Source organism: Phragmites australis, chromosome 5 (assembly GCF_958298935.1).
Source record: "Phragmites australis chromosome 5, lpPhrAust1.1, whole genome shotgun sequence".
NCBI classification, from domain to species: Eukaryota; Viridiplantae; Streptophyta; class Magnoliopsida; order Poales; family Poaceae; genus Phragmites; species Phragmites australis.
The window spans coordinates 17,257,918-17,281,237 of record NC_084925.1 but is presented as its reverse complement, the minus strand read 5'-3'; the positions used below and the strand labels follow the sequence as shown (position 1 = coordinate 17,281,237).

General features: G+C 43.7%; 1 protein-coding gene across 1 annotated transcript; it reads right to left on the bottom strand.

Moving 5' to 3' along the window:
* Nucleotides 1-1,099: 1,099 nt before the first annotated feature.
* Nucleotides 1,100-4,807, bottom strand: LOC133917847 (uncharacterized). Its single transcript, XM_062361681.1, has 2 exons — nucleotides 4,640-4,807; nucleotides 1,100-1,330 (listed from the first exon to the last, which is right to left on the bottom strand). The coding sequence occupies exons 1-2, from the start codon at nucleotides 4,805-4,807 to the stop codon at nucleotides 1,100-1,102; spliced, it is 399 nt and encodes a 132-aa protein (XP_062217665.1).
* Nucleotides 4,808-23,320: the final 18,513 nt, after the last annotated feature.

The window sequence follows — 23,320 nt, the reverse complement described above, 5'->3', positions numbered from 1 at the left end:
CTTTTGTTACCTAACATCGATCTTGTGTCACCCTTGCCCAGGCATATCCGGGTGTGCATGTTGGGTAACAGTACCAAATTAGCAGCTCACCTCTGGTGTTCCCATCTCATAGATGCCAGACATTGAGTCATGAGGAAGAAAAAATGGCACAAAGAGATTCATGCAACTTCACGGGCAATATGGCCTTTATTAATGTAAACATACTCTTAGTATGTACACAAAGAACTTTCGGAGCTGGTCAATGTTCCAAAAATTATTGAAGACTCGTCCAACCTCCATTTCTAACCTAAATGACCCAGCGTGAGTAGATGCTGAACCTTGTCATGACATTATTCATGGTAAACCATTTGGCAGCTTTTGAGGTGATCCTACTGACTAGCTCAGCTTTGATCCACTTGGTGAAGGTATTGATGGCAAAAAAAGGTACTTAAAGACTCTAGGCACTACCGAGAAGGACCCCATAATGTCCAACCCAGATATTGAGAAAGGCCATGTCAAGGGGATCATCTGCAAAGCCTGAGTGGGTTGGTGAATGCATATGCTATGAAACTGGCATTTGGCACATTTTTTAACCATCTCACTCGCATCATGGAGTCGTAGACCAGTAGAAACCTTGTTTGATGGCCTTTTCGACTAGGGTTTGGAAGGAAACATGAGCTTTGCACACCCCTCCTTGCATTTCTTCTAGTAGTTCACTACCCTATTTCCGAGAGAGGCACTTCATGATCACTCCATGGGCTCCTTTTTGGTAGAGGACACCCTCAACCAGGGTATACATCCTGGCCATATAGGAGAGCTATTTGGATATTGCTTCATCCTAGGGTACAACTCAATCCTGAAGAAACTTACAGATTGGATCCATCCATGCATCTTCATACACGAGCGGAGCTACAAGCTCCCCCATAACCCCTTGTGGAGCATCAATTCTCAGTGATGTTCCAAGTTGGTTATAGGTCATTTGGACTATCACTCCTTCGAACATGTCATCTTTCAGTGTCACGGACGGCTTCGAGAGCCTTTCTACAAAGATCCAAGGTTGTATTGGAGATCGTGTGGAGGCTAGTTAGGCAAGACTATTGGCGAGACAATTGTCCTTCCTTTAGATGTACCTGACCTCGAGTCTAACAAATTTCTTTTCTAGCTTCTTCACCTCCACAAGGTAAGCTGTCATGGTCTTATCTGAGGTTGGATACTCCTTGCTAACTTGCTTCACCACGAGTTGTGAATCCCCATGCACGAGGAGGAGGCAGATGCCAAGTGCAGAAGCTACTCGAAGACTAGCAAGCAAACCTTTGTACTCTGTGATGTTGTTTGTGGCCTGGAAGTCAATCTGCAAAGTATATTGTAGGCGTTCTCCAATCAGGGAGATGAGGATTATCCTAGTCCCCGAGTCTTTGAGTATTAGTAACTCATCAAAGTACATAGTCCATACATTGGGCATCTCATCATGGATGTTCTAGTGCTAGCCGAGTTTAGTCCATTTAGCAACGAAGTCAGTGAGCACTTCAGACTTGATTATTTTGTGAGGGACGAAATGGACATCAAACTCCCCAAGTTCAGTGGCCCACTTTGTGATCCTTTCTATGGCATCTCTATTGTGGAGGATCTCTTTGAGTGGAAAAGTGGATGGTATGGTGATCTTGTTAGTCGAAAGTAGTGCCTCAATTTACAGGAAACCATCAATACTGTATATAGCAATTTATGCACTTGTGGGTAGTGTTCCTTCGTCCATGAAGAACTTCGCGGTCATAATATATCAGCATCTGGCTCTTCTCCCATTTGTCAGGCACTTCTCTTTCCACCACCAATACTCTAATCATGGCCCGTGGTCAGGCCGCTATATAAAGCTGGAGTTCCTCCTTTGGATTTGGGGCGACTATCATAAGGGGATGAAATTTACCGATTTTGGAAGGCTTATTCTACCTCCTCCAACCATTGGAACCCATCATGTTGGTGCAGCAGCTTGAAAAAGGGAAGCCCTCGGTCTCTAGAGATAAAATGCTTGAGTGTTGTTGTGCACCCGACTAGCTTTTGAACTTCTCATACTGACCTGGGGACCACATTTCCTCAATGGACTTGATCTTCTCTTGGTTCAGGATGACTCGATGTTTTCCCAGCTTGTTGAAGGTTTCATGTAGGTCAGAGAGAAGGTCCCCTTCCTTTTGATTTATCAACAAGGTCATCGACATAAGCCTTCATGTTTTAGTCAATCTGGTCATGGAGAGTTATTTCCATACCATGCTGGTATGTAGCACTGACACTTTTTAGTCTGAATGGCATCTTTACATAGCAAAATACCCCATAAGGGGTTATATTGGAGGTATTCTCCTCATCTTAAACCCCTACACATGATAATCTAGTGATAACCAGAGTATGCATCAAGATGGCTTAGATAGTTGTGTCACTTTTTTGGGTCATGTCAGGCCTTGTAAGTATGTTGATGTCCAAGCCCAGGTTGTGTGCTTCCCTCCCCATGGCCACACAACCCTAGTTCGACCTCCTCATGTCTTCGTCTTATATATTCAATAGCTGTTATAGTTTAGACTCAGGTTTTTCTTAGATTATTCTATCACATTGTAGTTTCGTTGCTTGTCTGGTTTGAGGAACCCCACTTCATGAACTTCTTCTAAATTCACAATACAATTTTAGATTGCATATTCCATTCTTTTGCTTTTGCTCTCAATTTGCTTGCAAGGAAAGTCTTCTTGGTGAGGTCAACCGCGTTTGGTATGGTTGATAATCACAAAGTAGTAGTGTAGTAGTTGTGAGGGATTCGAATTGTCCTGGCTAGAGCCTTTGTACCATCAACATAGAAATTCCACGAATCGACATATCACATTATCTTAAAGAATATTGGACCATACTTCCATCAAGTGGCATCATGACCATGTGGTGACCCACCATGCCACCGAAGACTAGGAAGGGAAAGCAAAGGAGGCGGAAGATGTCAAAGGTGGTTCGACCCACCCGGAGTACCAAGGAGATGCCATGGGGGCCAAAGGGGCCATAGCTTCAGGTGGAATCCCCTGAGCCAAAGCCCTAGGGGACGACAGAGTTGGAGCAGGAGGAGTGACTAAGCTAGAAGTTCAAGAGCGCCGTGGCATAAAAGTCCATGAGGATAGCAATGTTCAATACAAGCTTCAGGCAAAAAAGACTGCAAAGAAAATATATGAGTTACGGGAAGAGCTCAGGTCCCTTGGTTAGTCCATATCCTCTTAGAAAGAATTTCGGGGGGACTTACCGGAAGCAAAGACCCAAAAATAGCAATTTGGCAGGTGTCAGAGGGGCTCGTCCACCCACGAGCAACAAATCAACATTCTCCATTGCCTCTAGGTCTGCAAGCATGACAGGGGCCTTCGGGGTTCAAGATACCACAACTACACTTGTACAACGACGAAACGGATCTGTGGGAGTTCATGATGAGTTTTGAGACCAGAGTGGCAACCACTGGGGGAGATGATTCAACCATTGCCAAGGCTTTTGTTCTTGCCATCAGAGGAATAGCTCGTTGTCAGACCCGTCCAAATCACACTCGTCTTAATCAACAGTGACGGATGTCTATAAAGATAAGAACTAGAACGCACCCATCATTTGACATGTTGAGGGTTAATAATTATCTAAAAACATCTATTGCAGCACTATTTGATTAAAACGAGAGCAATTCTGGCAGTCCCAATATATGCTCAACAAAATCAAAGATCACAACATATACTGTTTACAACATAGTTTCATTATAAGATATGAATAAAGTGCGAAGACATTAACTTATATTACATACCTTGTTCACGATTCCAGTTTCTACTTACTATCAGAGTTCTCATACGCAGTAGAAAGGTATTAATAAAACAAAGGGACATTTGCAAATACCTCCTTGGTTTTTTATTTTTTGCAAGGATGCCACTCAAATGACAGTTTTAATGGTATTTTTGTAATTTTTTAGTGGCAAGATTACAATAACACTAGGAGTAGTGATTTCGTTACAATTGTCCCTAAAACAAAAGGATAGTGGCGCCATTGCCCATAAGGCACTTCAGTTTCTAATTAATTGAACAATCCATGCAATGAGTATGAATGATATGCGATGAGAGATGCTCCACGATGCAATACAATAGTGGAGATGCAATGCATCAGGTCAAGAGTCTATAGCATCAATGATTTCTTAATTTAGGTTGCCATTAATTGTTTGATATTTTCCTAGATTATTAAAGCTTAAATCAAATCTTAATCCTAGACAGAAAATCAATTATGTATAAAATGAGGGTGAGTATTTTTAATTAATAGGAAAAAATTTAATAAGATTAACAAAATTTGTTTCACCAATTTTGGATTTACCAATAATTAATTATGAATTATTAAAGCTTAAAATGCATTTTATGGTTTCATGGTTGCTAATATTTTTAACATTTATATCATGATAATACAAAGCTATAAAAGTTAGTTTCACTATTTTTGGAGCAATATACTATTTATGGTGCATTTAACAAGTTTTCAGACAATTTTACATGAAATGATAAAGCCTTTCACCCTTTTCTTCTTTATTCCGAATTAAATAAAGCTTGCCGCCTTTTTCCACCCACAGTTCGCTAGCTACAGTCACTGAATAGTGGGGCCAGATTGTTGACCCCTGTGAAGTTTGAACCCGGTCAAGCTTCACACAGGTGGGAGCCACGGCGATCTCGCCGCCGGTGAACGGCAGCGGGTTTCGGCCGTGCGAGGACATACACAGCGAGAGCACGAGATGGGGAACCATCCTAGATATTTGGCGATCGAAGGGCCCGGCCGGAGCACGGCCGGCGACGAGCGCCATGGCGCGGTAGCGCCTGGTCCGTGCTGACGGCCACGCCGGCGACGGGCCAACGACGAAATAGTGTGGAAAAAAGTGTGAGGTGGGTCCCAGGAAGCTCAACGTGCTCTCAGTTGGCCGGGAGACGCACTTCTGCGGCTGATCGAAGTGCGACCGGATCTTGCTCGCCGGAGTTGGAGAAGATGGACTCGGGCTCGGTGGTTCCGGCGGGGAGATGACAGAGCAGCTTGGGGGAAGTGGCGGAGGACGGCACAGTAGAGCTCCTGGGCGGCTCTGAGGGGCTCCGGCGAGTGGCTCTCGAAGGCAAGGTGGGTGAGGAGGACGAGGGCCGAACCTCTGCTGCTGTGGTTGTGCTGCTCAACTCAGAATAATGAGCGAGAGGACAGCCGTGAGGAGGAGCTGCTCGTGTTTTGCTGAGAGAGAGCACGAGAGAGAGAGAGAGAGAGCAAGGAGAGAGAGAAGTAAGGCAGCAGCTTTGCTCAAGGTCAAGAATAGCTGCGCCGGCCTGTCGTGCTGGGCAGCTCGGTGGCAGTCTTGGCCGGTGAGGAAGGAGAAGTCGCTGGAAGAACCATAGCCGCCACGAACAGTGACTGACAAACTAAAAATATCTCCCTTCAGTTTCTCTCATCCAATAGTAGACCTTCCTGAACTTCAAAAGTTTTAGGAGAAATTTGTGGATACTATAATATATGTATAACCTATTTTAACTGGTTTTACTTAAAAAGCCTAAGCTAAAATTAAATGAAAAGTGTTTGTGAGTTTTTTTGTAATTTTGTGAGTTTTTTCAGCACTTATTATTGAATTTAACAATTCCTATTTAATTTTAAATGTATTTAATTACTTGCTCAAAACTTCAATTGTGATGCTCACGAATGCTTAATGACATATTTAAGAATTTTGGGATGTCACTCTCTCTCTTGGTATACACTCCCTTCGGGAAAGATATACTCTCAGGAACAGCTCCGGAAGGCATTGTTCTCACATTTCCAAGGTAATTATGTGGCTCCAGTCACAATAGGAGACTTGTTCATGGTGAAGCAGAAGGAGGGTGAAAGCTTAAAGGATTACTCCATCGGTTTGTACGAGTGAACTATTAGAAAAGGTGAGGCACACTCATGCACGGAGAGTGAATAGTAGCTCTGTCCAAGATCCAAAGCGTTACTGATGAACACAAAAATCGTTCATGAATTAAAACCATTTAAAATGCTTAATTACCCAATTAAGGTTGAAAATTAATTTGCATAAATTTCATCCATTATAAATCATTTAATGAAGATTTAATTGTTGTTTCAACATTATTTCGCAGAAACTTCAGGAGGCTAAAGGGGGGAACTGAGACTTGTTCATGGTGAAGCAGAAGGGGTATCATCCCACCGTCTAAAGATTCTCATCTTCGGCTACCCGAAGTCAGACCTCATCAGTTAAGTTGGGGAATGGTACTCTGTTTCGAAGGGGTCTCGAAGGGATACTGAGCGAGGAACGTAGGCTCGGAGGCCAAAAGCATCCTTATGGGAGGCACAAACAAAAAGTGAGGTGGAGAACCAGAAGGGAAGTTCAAAGGTGGTCAACCATCGACAGAAGGGAAGCCCGAAGGTGGTCAGCCCCTGTGTCGAAGGGTTGGCTTACATGCACAACTGTAGACATGTGTCATGTCCTAATGTAATGTTGTAATAATGTATTGGTTATACTACCCCGGAATATTGAGAACATTCCACAGAACAGGGGCATTAATGTAATGATGATTAGGATGATTGAGGTATGGTTATAAATACCCCCACTTAACTGATCTGATAGCAATGAATAGTCAATACACCACTAAATGCCATTGTGATTGGTTCACCATGTGAGCAATGTTCTCTGTGTTGTGATTTCGTTCCCAATACTAATGATTGCAATGTTTTTCATCGACAAGTTCAATGGGCCATCAAAAGAATGACGATTGAAATTTGTTGAAAGTCCAAAATTGCAGCTAGACCATAATCCCTTTTCCATCAATGTGATTGATTTTGGGAACAACAAAGTGCTTGTTCAGCCATCTTATGCCGAATCTACAAAAGGCAAGAATGTGATGGTAGATGAGGGGGCACAAGAACGTCGAAATATGAGGCTATGCAAAGTGTTAGGCCAAAGATGATGAAATCATGTCACACCCGGTTTTAAGACCAAAACCAGATGTAAACTATATGTATACCAGGATCAATTTATTCATACATATAGGAATTTTAAGTAACAGACACAGTGCTTCTTATTACAACGCTAATTATTCCAAAATGACCACACACGGGTCTAAGAAAATACACCACAGCGGAAAAGAACGGCGCAGCTCCAAGCCAACAGGCAGCCGACCGGGAGTTCCACAAGCCTAGAACTCGGCATCATCTTCAGGGAAGTCATCCTCAGGGGATTCTTCAAAAGTTTCACCTTCTGAAACAGCAAGCGTGAGTATTTCCAATACTCAACAAGTGGGGGAAAATTTAATTTAATATGGTGGCTTGAAACAAGGTTTCCTATTCTCTAGGGTTTCATTTGCATAAAAGCCGATTTTATCCCTGAACTATGGAAAAGTAAATTTTATTTTAAACAGGAAAAGATGTACAAAAGATTTTCTTTAACCTCCGAGAATTCAACCAATTCTCAACCAAGAAAGACAACCACCCGACTAATCATGTGAGGGTCCATGCTGCTCATAACCGTGAGCACGGCTGAATATTTAGTTTGACACTCTGCAGAGTTTGTACACTTTACCCACGATTCGTGATCTTCTCTGTTGCCGGTACCTGCTGGTACCTTACACACTTCCGGGGTGTGCGCCAAGAGATCACTATGAGGCTTTTCCAAATAGTCTCCCAGTATGCACTTGCTCACTGAGGTTTCACCGCCATACATAAGTGGAGTAACCCTCCACCCCAGAAGCCCCCTCTTGTGCCGGGTAGAATCGGGAAGTAACCCTTCCTTATCTACACATCCAATAAGCTCATACAACACTGGGAGAACATCTAATTACTAGACCAAGCCCTACCATATTGGTCTCGTGGTTGTACTATTGCCATGGATGGTCGCTCCACAAACCGATCCTTAAAATGGTATGGGTAAGACCACCAATAACCCCACAAGGGTAGATTACATAAGAATAGTACACCAAACAGACCTAAAACTAGGGGAAAACCCTATAAACAGAATCTACATGTCGCTACGAGAATATGAGCGCAAAGATCGTCTAAATCGGAGCTACAAGCAAAAAGTTGTGAGCGTTTGAAGTTCCAAGGGTGTTTCTGCAATTTTTCTTATTATCAGAGAAAATCCGAATTGTTTTTATACTGAAAATTGGATTTATGACGTCATAAACATTATTGATTTATTCTTCTATTAGAAAATGATGTGAAATGGATTCATGAGCCCATGGACCAGGGTCGGATGGCCGGTCCACGAGTCCACGGTGGACCGAACTTCAAAAATGAAGAGGTTTTAATCCTGGCCGTAGAAGGGAGATCGATGGCCGAGGTTGTTCTAGGTTCGGTACGGCGGTGCGAACGGTGACCGACGGCGGCAGGGTGGTCGGAGTGCGGCCGGAGTTGGCCGAATCGGGCTCCGGCAGCTGGGCTGCTCCGACGAGTGGTAGAAAGGAGTGAGGGGAGTCCGGCGAACTCACCTCGAGCAAAAGGATCTCCGGAGGGGCGTCGGGGTGATCGGGCGACGACGAGGGCGGCTGCGGCGGTCAGTGCAGCGGCAGAAGGTAAGCTCCGGCGCTCGAACGACGACAGCGAACCGTGAAACCGAAGCCGTAGGGTCCTGCGAAGATGATGGACGGGTCAAATTGGCCGAAGACGGTTCGGTCATGAAGGTTGGCGTTAGCGGAGCTCCTTACCGGAGACAATGGCGATGGCAAGCCGAGAGAGAGAAGAAAGGGCGTAGAGGGTTGGACGGGGCGCGCAAGAGAACGAAGAACTCAGTGGCTTTGGATTTTATAGAGGGGAAGGAAGGGGGAGGGATGCACGGCTGGCCGGACTTCAATGCCGGAGCTAACTCCATACGGCTGGAAACGGCAACAGACGCCTGTTTCACCAAATTGAAGAAGGGAAAAGAAGGGGGAGGGGCATGTGCACACAGTTGAGGCGATTCGGGGCGGGGAGATGAACGGGGGAGGCCGCAATTGTAAAACGGCGATGACGGCGTTAAACAGGGAGGTGGGCGGACGGAGGTGGGAGAAGGAGAGCCGTCGGCTCGATTCGGCGCGTGGCTCGGCTGCTGGCTTCGACTCGGGGCTCGGTGGGTCCCACGCAGCAGCGAGAGCGGGGCGACAGCTCGGGACTCCTGCAGGCTGGCTCAGCCTGCGGGCCGGCACGGGGAAAGGGAGGCTGGCGGCCCATGCGGGAGAGAAAGAAGAGGGGAGGAGGGGGTTTGGGCCAGGAAAAAGGAGAATTCGGCCCGAGAGCATTCTTCTTTTAGGAATTTGTTTTCCAATTTGATTTCAAATCAATTCCATATGAGGTGATAAAGCGACGAAATCTAGCGAAATTTGCAAACTTTTTCCACCCAATAAAACCATATTGCATCTATAACGGCATGAATGCAATCAAACAATTTACCTTGGCCAAGTTAAATTTAGAAATTAATTTCCTATTGAGCTAAGTTGCAGCACCTGATTAATTTCTAGAAAATTTTTAAATTATTGCAAATATTGAATTTTTGGGTGTTACAAACCTAGCCCCCTTAGGATGAATGTCGCCCTCGAGATTCGGGTTGATCTTCGAACAGCTACGGGAATTCTACCTTCAGATCATCTTCTCTCTCCCAGGTTGCCTCATCTTCCGAGTGATGACTCCATTGAACTTTGCACATTCTAATAGCCTTTCTTCTTGTTGTTCGCTCTGCATTGTCCAGAATTCTGATAGGATATTCTGCATACGTCAGATCTTCTTTTGGGTCCACTTCTTCCAGGGGCAACTGTTCCTCTGGCATTCTTAAACATTTCTTTAACTGAGATATATGAAATACGTCATGCACATTAGCCAGTGCAGATGGTAGTTCCAACTGATATGCTACCTCTCCACGCCTAGCGACTATCTTGACTGGTCGAATATACCTGGGTGCCAATTTCCCTTTAACCTTAAACCTGCGGAGACCTCTGATAGGTGAGACTTTCAAATACACCATATCTCCCACTTCAAAAGTCAATTCTCTCCGTCGGTTATCCGCATAACTCTTTTGTCGGGACTGTGCAGTCCTCAAGTTTTCCCGTATGGCCTGAACCTGCTCTTCTGCTCTTCTAAGAACTTCTGGCCCAAACACTTGGCTTTCTTCGGTCTCGTTCCAATACAGCGGAGTTCTGCACTTTCTACCATACAAAGCTTCAAATGGAGACATTTTGAGACCGGCTTGGTAGCTATTATTGTAAGAAAACTCTGCATATGGTAAGCTTTTATCCCAACTCTGCTTGTACTTCAAGGTGCAAGCTCTTAACATGTCTTCCAACACTTGATTGGTCCTCTCTGGTTGTCCATCGGTTTGGGGGTGATATGTGGAACTGAAGTTCAGTTTCGTATCCAAGGATTCATGCAGCTTCTGCCAGAAGCGAGAGGTAAATTGGATACCTCTGTCTGACACGATCTTTTTGGGCACCCCATGTAGACACACAATCCTTGACATATACAAATCGGTAAGTTTTGCACTTTAATATGTTGTCTTGACTGGGATAAAGTGCGCAACTTTCGTTAAGCGATCCACCACTACCCAGATAGAATCGTAGCCTACTTGAGTACGGGGTAACCCGACGATGAAATCCATATCGATTTCTTCCCACTTCCACTCTGGAACTTTCAAGGGTTGCAATAATCCTGCTGGCCTTTGATGTTCTGCCTTTACTCTCTGATAGGTGTCGCACAAAGTCACATATTATGTAACATCTCTCTTCATACCATACCACCAATAATACTCTTTCAGATCCTGATACATCTTAGTGCTTCTGGGGTGAATGGAATATGCAGAATCATGTGCTTCTCGCAAAATCAAATCCTTCAAAACTTTCTGTTTGGGCACACAAATCCTTTTCCCAAACCACACTGTTCCTTGATTATCTTCCGAGAATCCCGGTGCTTTATTTATTTTTATGAGTTCTTTGATCTCCTTTATTTTCTCATCTTCCCACTGTCCTTTTCGGATGTCTTGTTCCAATTGTGACTTCATTTCTATTACCGTTGCATCCATGTCAGCAGCTAAACCTAAATTTAACCTCTCAAACTCCTTGTATAATTCCGGCTGACTTCCTTGCAACATAGTCATATTGCAATAACCCTTCCTACTCAGGGCATCTGCCACAACATTCGCTTTCCCAAGGTGGTAATGTATTCCCACATCATAATCTTTGATTAGTTCCAGCCATCTACGTTGCCACAGATTAAGATCCGGTTGGATGAAAATATATTTTAGGCTTTTATGATCCGTATATATTTCACATCGATTGCCAATGAGGTAGTGCCTCCAAATCTTTAGGGCATGAACCACTGCAGCTAACTCCAAATCATGGGTCGGATAATTTTCCTCATGTTTCCTCAACTGCCTGGATGCATATGCTACCACATGACCTTCTTGCATAAGCACACATCCCAACCCTTGTCGAGACGCATCACAATACACAGAGAATGGCTTCTGGGTATCTGGCATAATAAGAACCGGCGCGGTGGTCAACTTTTCCTTCAACTTGTTGAAACTGGCTTCTCGAGCGGCTGTCCATTTGAATTCTGCTCCTTTTCCTAGTAGTTTTGTCATTAGTTTCGCTATCTTGGAAAAACCATCTATAAATTGGCAGTAATACCCTGCTAAACCCAAGAAATTGCGGATCTCCGAAAAGTTCTGCGGGGTTTTCCAGTTTAGAACATCTTTTACTTTGGATGGATCTACGGATACGCCTCCTGATGAAATAATATGACCAAGGAAAGGTACTTCTGTCAACCAGAACTCACACTTACTCAATTTGGCATATAGCTGGTTCTCTCTGAGTTTCTGTAATATCATCCTTAAGTGTTCCTTGTGTTCTTCCTCGTCCTTGGAGAAGACCAGAATGTCATCAATAAACATCACAACAAACTTGTCCAGAAACTCCATGAAGACCTTATTCATTAGGTACATGAAGTATGCGGGTGTATTTGTCAAGCCAAAAGACATGATCGTGAACTCATAAAGGCCATATCGGGTAACGAACGTGGTCTTTGAAATATCCGAAGCGCGAATCTTTAATTGGTGGTATCCAGACCGAAGATCAATCTTGGAGAAAATACATGCTCCTTTCAACTGATCAAACAGACCATCAATGTAAGGCAGTGGGTATTTGTTCTTGATAGTTACTTCACTGAGAGCCCGATAGTCTATGCACATCCTTTGCGTTCCATCTTTCTTCGGTACAAAGATGACTGGAGCTCCCCAGGGCGAAGAACTAGGGCGGATAAACCCTTTGTCTAACAGCTCTTGGATTTGCTCCTTGAGCTCTGCCAGCTGATTGGCATCCATTCTATAAGGTCTCTTATATATAGGTGCAGTTCCTGGCACTAACTCAATCACAAATTCTATTTCACGATCTGGCGGCATACATAGAAGATCATCGGGAAAAACGTCCGGGAACTCGTTCACCACATTGATCTCTTCTATAGGAATACCCTTTATTTGATTTAGTGAGCATTCCTCTGCCGAGGGTATAGTTGCGACAAACTCGACCTGCGTGCCCTCTCTGTTAGTCAGTTGAACTGCTCTTCTGGCGCAGTCTATGATTCCCTTATATTTCGCCAGCCAATCCATACCCAAAATAACATCAATTCCACTGGATTCCAGAACTACAAGGTTGGCTAAGAAGTCTACCCCCTTATATAAAGACTTAGCTTTGAGCATATATACTTTGCCCTCATTTCACCTCGAGGAGAGCTAATAATCATTTGTTGCTTTATATGCATAATTTGCAGATTATACTTTGTAACATATCTTGTAGTGATGAATGAATGCGATGCTCCTGAATCAAATAAAACTGATGCTGGGTTTGAGTTGACAAGGAACATACCAAGCACCACATCTTGCGCTTCTTGGACTTCTTCAACAGTGATATGGTTGACTCGCCCATGTGCGTAGTTTTGTTGAGCCCGGTTGGTTGGAGCTGGTGCCGGGTTCCCATTGTGGCCTGGAGCTTGATGCTGTCCTTGCTTTGGAGCATTCCCATTGACATACTGCATGGGAGGGTTGTTGGGTTTCTTCCTCGGGCATTTATTGGAATAATGCTCTACTTCACCACAGATGAAACATGCTTTTCCGGTGGAAGGTGCCTGATCGCCAAACTTCTGTTGCGGCGCCGGGGGTTGGGTCTGACGAGGGGCTTGGAAGTTTGAGCGCTGAGCTTGCATCTGTAGCTTGTTCTGGTTCTGATGCTGGTTCTGATTTTGATGCTGGTTCTGTTGGCGGAACATGGGTCCTTGTTGAGGTGGGTTATAGCGGGGTCGAGAGTGACTGCTTGAGCCTTGGCCTTGAGAATACATTTTCCTCTTATGATCCATCTAGCGGCGTTTGTGTTCCACCACCAGGGATTTATTCACCATAACCTAGAAGCTTGCAAAGTCTTGGGGAAGTAATGCATATTGGATACCATCATTCAGGCCCTCTAGGAAGTGCTCCTGCTTTTTCTCATCCGTATCTACATCCTCAGGGGCATACCTTGATAATTGTGTGAACTTTGCCACATATTCACTCACAGACATAGCTCCTTGTTTAAGCTCATGAAATTCCTTCTTTTTGAGTTTCATTGCCCCAGCTGGTATATGGTGAACGCGAAAGTTGGTCCGAAACTCCGCCCATGTAATGGCTTGTGCGTCTTCATGGGCATTGACATATGCGTCCCACCAATCTGCCGCTGGTCCGGAAAGTTGATGTGAAGCAAACAAGACCTTTTCCCTGTCGTTGCACTGAGCTATCCGGAGTTTCTTCTCCGTGGCTTTCAACCAGTCGTCAGCATCCATTGGTTCCACAGCCTGTGAGAACACTGGGGGTTTGGTTCTCATAAACTCTCCCAACCTATTCTACGGTGGAGGAGGAGCTTGCATGTGCACGGGGGCCTGCTGCATATTCGCCATAGTCTGAGCTAGTCCCTGAAGAATTTGCGTTTGCATGGCCATCATTTGCTCCATGTTGAACTGAGGTGGTGGAGGAGGATGCGGCAGTTGCTGGTTGTTTTTGACATTGTTGTTGTTGGCACGAGGGTTTCTCCTGGTGTTCACCATCGGCTGGTTGCCAAGGTATGAGCGGAGAACAGAGGGAAAAAGCAAAGATGACAAGATATGACTGAGACAGAAAGAACAAGAGCAAAAGACTCCAATTATTTATTATATTATAAGATAATTGATGCAACTGGAGAAAGAGCATCCACCTTACATCAACAATCACGCAAAGATCGAACTCCAAATATTGATCACAAAACAGACACGACCACACAAAGATTAGAACAGACGACACAAACGATCTAGACGACTTATTAAACTGACTCCAGGTGGTCTCCTAAGCTTGCGGCCCGGCAGATGGTTTGGCAGTCGACTGGTCGTCGTCCTCCGAAGACTCCTCGCTAGAAGGATCACTGTAGCGCGGCCTCTTGGGAGAGGGCGAGTGAACGGACTGGTCCTCTGAGTCAGAAGAGCTGGAGATCCCATTGAGGCTCTTCTGTAGCTCCCTGATCTATGCTTCGGCATCACGAAGGTGCTTGCGGGTGTCCTGAGGCTCGTCCAAAGCTTCATCCAGGTCCTCATGCAGTGTCGTATCCAGCAGCACCTGCTCTCAAGCCACACCACTATGCTCATGGGTGGTCGCCTTCACCTTGATGTCTCGGCTTCCATGCTCCCGACGAGGGAAGTAGTCGTAGGAAGTCCCCCTTAGAGTGCTCCTGTGGTGCTCACAGACACGAGCCAGTGCCTGCCTTGCTGCGTCTCGGATCCCTGCTTCGAAGCTTGCACGGACGGCCATTGCTTTGTGGATGCCCATGATCTCATAGTTGTCGTCGCCTTCTGGAGAACCGTAGATGCACACCTCCACTGTCTACTCCTCACGTCCCGGACGAGTCTGACGAAGACCGTGATAGACAGGCGCCTTGGTGTACCCCAGACGCTGCAACATTTCCACCAGTATCATTGGTGCCTTCCTTGCTTCGAATCCCTTGGAATAGTACAGCTTCTTGCTTCCATTCTAAGGAATAGTGATTCCATGGCTAGGTCCAGCAGAGGCGTTAGGTGAAAAGGTGGCAGGGGCACGGGGAGGAACATAGCCGCCGGTGGTCTTGCGGGCAGTCTTCTTGATGCGGGCCATCTACAGTTTGGAAACAAGAGAGTATCAGTAAAACATTTTCAATAAAGTAATAAAATGAAGCTCAAGGGTAAGCGAAAATTTTGCAAATATAGTTTTTATAAATTAATCCTTAATATGCGACTATTTCTAGCTAGGCTTGAGACCTACGATCAACACGGCTCTAATACCACTTCTGTCACACCCAGTTTTAAGACCAAAACCAGATGTAAATTATATGTATATCAGGATCAGTTTATTCATACATATAGTGACTTCATTAGTGTGTAACAGACACAATGCTTCTTATTACAACGCTAATTATTACAAAATGACCACACACGGGTCTAAAGAAAATACACCATAGCGGAAAAGAACGGCGCAGCTCCAAGCCAACAAGCAGCCGACCGGGAGTTCCACAAGCCTAGAACTCAGCATCATCTTCAGGGAAGTCATCCTCAGGGAATTCTTCAAAAGTTTCACCTTCTGAAACAACAAGTGTGAGTATTTCCAATACTCAACAAGTGGGGGAAAATTTAATTTAATATGGTGGCTTGAAACAAGGTTTCCTATTATCTAGGGTTTCATTTGCATAAAAGCTTATTTTACCCCTGAACTATGGAAAAGTAAATTTTATTTTAAACAAGAAAAGATGTACAAAAGATTTTCTTTAACCTCCGAGAATTCAACCAATTCTCAACCAAGAAAGACAACCACCCGACTAATCATGTGAGGGTCCATGCTTCTCATAACTGTGAGCACGGCTAAATATTCAGTTTGACACTCTGCAGAGTTTGTACACTTTACCCACGAGTTGTGATCTTCTCTGTTGCCGGTACCTGCTGGTACCTTACACACTTCAGGGGTGTGCGCCAAGAGATCACTACAAGGCTTTTTTAAAGAGTCTCCCAGTATGCACTTGCCCACTATGGTTTCACTACCATACATAAGTGGAGTAACCCTTCACCCCAGAAGCCCCCTCTTGTGCCAGGTAGAATCGGCAAGTAACCCTTCCTTATCTACACATCCAATTGGCTCATACAACACTGGGAGAACATCTAATTACTAGGCCAAGCACTACCATATTGGTCTCGTGGTTGTTCTGTTTGCAATGGGTGGTCGCTCCATGAACCGATCCTTAAAATGGTCTGGGCAAGACCGTCAATAACCCCATAAAGGTAGATTACCAAACATTTCAAAACAACCAACCATGCCAGAAAAAATAGCCCTTTCTTGCCCAAAACCCCAATTATCTTTGTTGTTAACTCCCTTAACGACATCAGTTTTCATGACATACTTCCTATATCAACTTTTTAGTTCATAACTCATGATTCATCACCTACACGCTACATGTTCATCTAAAAGCATGGCTAAGCATAAACATGATGTTATTTTAAGGATAAAACATCTACAACTAACACTAGTATTTGCTATACTACCCATTTTGTAAAACGGCATGCATATTGGATAAAGACTATTTTTTTATAAAAACTGGGTTTGCAACATGGTCAAGACACTTGCCTTCGTCGAAGTGATGCACAGGTCCTTCAAAATCTTCTTCCTGAAAGTTTTCGAACTCCTAGACTGAATCGTCTACACGAGCACACAATCATACATAAGAACAGTACACCAAACAGACCTAAAACTAGGGAAAACCCTATAAACAGAATCTACACGTCGCTATGAGAATATGTGCGCAAAGATCGTCTAAATCGGAGCTACGAGCAAAAAGTTGTGAGCGTTTGAAGTTCCAAGGGTGTTTCTCCAATTTTTCTTATTATCAGAGAAAATCCGAATTGTTTTTATACTGAAAATTGGATTTATGATGTCATAAATCTGAATTGTTTTTATACTGAAAATTGGATTTATGATGTCATAAACATTATTAATTTATTCTTCTATTAGAAAAGGATGTGAAATGGGTTCATGAGCCCATGGGCCAGGGCCGGATGGCCGGTCCACGAGTCCACGGTGGACGGAACTTCAAAAACGAAGAGGTTTTAATCCTGGCCATAGAAGGGAGATCGACAGCCGAGGTTGTTCTGGGTTCGGTACAGCGGCGAGAACGGCGGCTGACGGCGACGGGGTGGTCGGAGTGCGGCCGGAGTTGGCCAAATCGGGCTTCAGCTTCCGGGCTGCTCCGACGAGCGATGGAAAGGAGTGAGGGGAGTCTGGCGAACTCACCTCGAGCAAAAGGATGGCCGGAGGGGCGTCGGGGTGACTGGGCGACGACGAGGGTGGCGGCGGCGGTCGGTGCAGCGGCGGAAGGTAAGCTCTGGCACTCGAACGATGACAGCGAACCGCGAAACCGAAGCCGGAGGGTCCTGCGAAGATGATGGACGGGTCAAATTGACCGGAGACGGTTTGGTCACGAAGGTCGGTGTCGGCGGAGCTCCTTACCGGAGACAATGGTGATGGCAAGCCAAGAGAGAGAAGAAAGGGCGTAGAGGGTTGGACGGGGCACGCAAGAGAATGGAGAACTCAGTGGCTTCGGATTTTATAGAGGGGAAGGAAGGGGGAGGGATGCACAGCCGCCCGGACTTCAATACCGGAGCTAACTCCATACAGCCGGAAACGGCAACGGACGCCTGTTTCACCAAATTGAAGAAGGGAAAAGAAGGGGGAGGGGCATGTGCACGCGGCAGAGGCGATTCGGGGCGGGGAGATGAACGGGGGAGGCCGCAATTGTAAAACGGCGACGGCAGCGTTAAACAAGGAGGCGGGCGGACGGAGGTGGGAGAAGGAGAGCCTTTGGCTCGATTTGGCGCACGGCTCGGGACTCGGTGGGTCCCACGCGGCAGCGAGAGCGGGGCGACGGCTCGGGACTCCATCAAGCCGGCTCAGCCTGCGGGCCGGCACGGGGAAAGGGAGGTCGGCGGCCCATGCGGGAGAGAAAGAAGAGGGGAGGAGGGGGTTTGGGCCGAGAAAAATGAGAATTCGGCCCGAGAGCATTCTTCCTTTAGGAATTCTTTTTCCAATTTGATTTCAAATCAATTTCAAATGAGGTAATAAAGTGACGAAATCTAGCAAAATTTGCAAACTTTTTCCACCCAATAAAACCTTATTGCATTTATAACGGCATGAATACAATCAAACAATTTACCTAGGCCAAGTTAAATTTAGAAATTAATTTCCTATTGAGCTAAGTTGCAGCACCTGATTAATTTCTAGCAAAATTTTAAATTATTGAAAATATTGAATTTTTGGGTGTTACAAATCAAAAAGCCCGAAAGTTGATCATCGGAAGGTTAATGAAAGTAGAAGCAAGACCGTCAAAAGGGTTGAAAGGCCAAATCCCATATTTAAGGAGCTTCTAGCTAAGTATGAGGATGGTAAGGCCACCTAAAAGGGTGCTAGTTGGCCTAATAATTTTAAGCGATCAAGATCACCTCCGAAGCATGGGTTTGACGGTTGGAATCATTGACAGGAGAATTTTTATGAAGCAACACCATGTCCTCCCTTTAGGTTGCTAATGCGTATGCCACGGGGACCTCCTCCTGCCATTTTTACTCCTTGTCCACCATGGGGATGGTGGGGTTCATTGATGTTGCCGCCTCTTATGGCTTTTGGACCATTCCATCCAAGTTGGAAAGCTCTGAGAAAGCCAGTGTTTGATAGATTATCATACCCTATGTCAGACCGGCTCGAGCCAAGAAATCAGTCTAATGATAAAGTAGTGAAGAAAGTTTATCATGTAAAAGAAGTGTGTAATTCAAATGAAAATTCAGATTTGAATTCAATAGATTAGAAGTCAACTATGGGGAAAGAAGAGGAGAAAAAAGAGTCCGATAGTGTTGGTTCAGTTACTAGGAAAGGAGAGAAAGATGTAGGCTCATGTGGCCAACAAAGAGTTAGCATGTAGCGAACATGTCCCTTTTAGGGTATGTATATGATTTTAGTGATTAATGAAAATATAGTCAATGGGACTAATATATTTGTCAATTATATGCCTTAGTTGGTCTCATGGATGCAACACATAAAGAAGCCATCAAAGTAGGACAAAGATTGAATTGAATTGGACAAGTCCTAGGAAAAATGTACACGCCGGTTGGTCCGGCGCTTAAGGGCTTGTACATGCTAAAGTGTTTTGTCAAAAGTGGGAATTTTAAGTTGTACACGCCGGATGGTCCGGTGATGAAGTGTTGAACACACCGGAGTGTTTCTCAAAGAAAGATTTGGAGTTGTACACGTAGGATGGTACAGCGTATACACTGGAGGTTTTGCTGGATCAATATACAGAGGGATTTCTGTCGGTTCAGTGGAAGAATGGGATATACATGCCGGATGGTCTAGCGCTTGCATCAGAGGAATCGTTGGAGGATTCACAGAGCTGCAATGGCTAGTGATAGCTAGCAACAGAGGCTGTGAGTGGAGGATACACACTGGATGGTACCGAATCTGGAAGTGGTGCATGCCGAAATATCCGCCGGTCATAAAAAATGTGACCATTGGGGCAACAACTAGCTCGCGGGTCTGAGACTATAAATACCATCCCTCCACTTGGTCATTTGACTGTGTTGGAGTTCAGAGAAACTCACATACACTTGAGAAGACATCCAAGCCACCAAAGTGCTAAAAGTTATCATCCAAGGCAACTAGCACAAGATTAAAGAGTGATTATGTAGCACCCTACTTTCCAGAATTTTACAAATTTTTAAAATTTTCCAACATTAGTGAGTAGCTTCACGAGTAGAGTAGTTTAAAACTTATTTTCATAAATAACTAAGAAACCTAGGTTATTATTCTTGTGCATTGCATGTTGGATTATGCTAGGATCCAGGTAAATGCATTAGAGTTTTTTTTTTCTTTCTCTTTGGTGTTTTGAGTGAGAAAGGTTTTGAAAAGGTTTTTACAAAACTCAATAGTGATTAAGTTAAGGATCTTAATGGTTGGAATTCAAAATCATTGAATTCACCATCTATTCAATCATTGATCATACATCATCCTTCTCTAGTCCAAATCAAAATTTATCCAAATCCTTGTTTAAAGTCGATTTTTTCCTCAAATCCTATCCAAATCCAAATCCAAATTCCTTTTCTACTCCTATTTCATCCTATGTAGCAAAAATAGTTTTCCACCTCTCCCTCATGTCAAACATATAGTCTGTTGACCAGTCCTGGATACTATGCCGAGGAAGATGCTCCTGACAACCTTGCTCATCTATCTTGCTTGAATATTTTCAAAGTTGGAGTTGAAGACTCTTCAGCAGAAGGAAGCATCATCCACCACATGCGCTACTGTCAGCTTTAGTTTTCCCCAGTCATAGGAGTATTTCCCCTAGTTTTTAGAATCGTTAGACATGTTAGTAGTGTGTGTTTGTATTGTGTGCCTTGTCTGATTTGGTTCCTCTGTTTGAGTGTTGGTGTGCGTTATGGGATGCTTTAGCATCCAGTACACGGCCACAACTCCTATATGCTTACTATCTATATAGTTAATAATATAGCTAGGTCTTCTCCTTCTAGTCCTTTCTCTTCTTGCCCCAACCTTCCTCCTCAATCCCGATCAGATGGGGAACACAAAGAAAGGTTAGCTTGGTAAAGATACCAACAACAACAACAACAACCCGTAGATGTCACCCTAATTCAATAAGGATCAACTTTTAATGACCGAGACTCAAATCCTTCAAGTCATGGCTTAGAATATGAGAAGTCTGCTACAGAGCATAGACGCTCTGCATGCAGAAGACAAGCATAGTCAGCAACACAACAACAAGAAGAGGAATAGAGCTCTCCAATACCAACAAGCAGGTAGCAGATCATGGCTATGTTCCACTCTGGAACAAGCACCGTCTCCTATCAACCAAGAAACCCTTTAGATCAAGAGAAACTCTCAAAATGCCTCCACAACAACGGTGTGTTTTCACTATACAGAAGGTCAATACACCAGCAAGTGTTCGAAGAGGTATCTTGTTCCTGATGCTAAGAGGAGTGTATTTCTATTGTAGAAAACTAACATATTGGATCAGCTAAAGTACGAATAAGTGCCTCACTTTGCATAAGTTCAATTTCAACACTCAGACGAAGTGCTTGATGTCAATGATAAAGTTCTTGATAATAAGCTCCTTTGTAGGAAAAAAAATGAGAGAAAATTGTGTATGCTCTGGCATAAGCCTTTTTAAGGGGGTATATTTTTCATCCATACTTATGGCTTTGAAAGCTAAGGATGAAGATGTTGTCCCTAGAATGAATTGAATGACAAAAGTTTAGTGAAATTGTGGGATGAGCCTAAATGATAGTCAAGATTTCTAAGATAGTTGGAAGAGTTGATGGAAGCAAGGTAATCCCGATGTTCAAAGTGCAATGAAGTCAACACTAATGAAGCCAGATGGAAGACAAAAGAAGTTTCCCTCACCTCTTTTCTAGCCTTTTCGAATCTTGAGGGCGAGATTCATTTAAGGGGGTATATTTGTAACACCCTACTTTCCATAATTTTATAACTTTTTAAAATTTTCCAACATTAGTGAGTAACTTCACCAGTAGAGTAGTTTAAAACTTATTTTCACAAACAACCTAGGTATTATTCTTGCTCATTGCATGCTGGATTTTGCTAGGACCCAAGTAAATACATTAGAGTTCTTTTTTTTCTCTATGCTGTTTTGAGTGAAAAAGGTTTTGAAAAGATTTTTACAAAACTCAATAGTGATTAAGTTAAGATCTTAATGTTTAGAATTCAAAATTCTTGAATTCATCATCTATTCAACCATTGATCATGCATAATCCTTCTCTAGTTCAATTCAAATCTTATCCAAATCCTTGTTTCAAAGTTAATCTTTTATTTTCCTCAAATCTTATCCAAATTCAAATCCAAATTCTTTATCTACTCCTATTCTTGTTTACTCTCATCTTTCCTTTATCTCAAAATTCACTCCAAGCTCAATTCAAATTCAATCTCTATTCAAATTTTCTCTACAAAAATTTCTTTTCTAAAACCCTAGATATGCAAGTGCCCTTGATCCCAATCTTGCCCAAGTCCAATCTCACAGCTGGCACACAAGTCTTCTAGAAGGCCCAACAAAAAGATCTACGAAATCTATAAGTATTCATGGAGTCCTAGACAACCTCATCTTCCAATGCAGTTTTTGAGTTTAAGATGGCCTCAAATACAAATCTTTGCAGTACCAAAGTTGTAGGTATCCTTGAGAGCTTCAATTTGCAGCTATGGAAGTCCCCTTTTGTATATTGGAGCTAGGAGTTATGACTCCCGAAATCAATGCTGCGCAGATAAGTTCGAGTTCAGCAATTTATCTTGTGACACATTTTTGAAAATCAATATGGTGTTTTCATATGTTCCAATGAATATCAAAGTTGTATATATTTTCAAGTACTACAAGATAGAGTCCAAAAACATCCAACTTTGATTTCGGATAGTGGAGATATTTTCCTCAGAATATAGGGCTGCGAGAACGGCAATTGTAACCGACTCAGAATCAAACTCGGACTCTATGTCGTGTCGTACACGAACTCCGGATGCTTTGTTGATTTAGTCTTTGCTCAAATAATCTAAGTAAGGATCAGTTCATGGAGCGACAACCAAATAGTACCGTGCCAACTATAAGGCCAATATGGGTAAGGCTTGACATATTAGTTAGAGTTCTATCCAGTATACGTTGGGCTGAGACAAAAAGGGGCTTTTGGGTTGGAAGGGAATTCTGGTAAATCCTGACGGTGAAACCTAGAGTCAGCAGATGCATACTGGAGTAGGCTCTAATTAATGGAACGTGTCATGAAGTGATCTCCTAGCGACAAACCATAGTAGTGTGTTAAGTGGCTTGCAAACACGACAATAAGAAAATCATGTCTCGTGGGTAAAGTTGGACAACCTGTGTAGAGTGTAAAAAGTGTTATAATAGTCAAGCCAACGGTTATGGGATAATTGTATCCTCACATGATTAGTTAGAATGGTTTTGATTATGGTTATGGTATGGTTGGTTATGGTTGTGGTTATGGTTATAGTACTGGTGGTATGAGATGGTTATGGTTTGTAAGGTAGTTAACCTTGGGTGTTGCAAGGTGGTACAAGATGATTATGGTTTACAGGTAGTTAACCTTGGGTGTTGCAAGGTGGTACGAGATGGTTATGGTTTGAAAGGTGGTTAACCTTGGATATTGGTTAATGGTTGGATTAATTGGGGTTATTCACTTAATAACTGCTCAATGCTTTTAAGTTCAATTACGTTTCTTTACTCGTATTTACGTAAATATACCTTGTGTCAGCCTA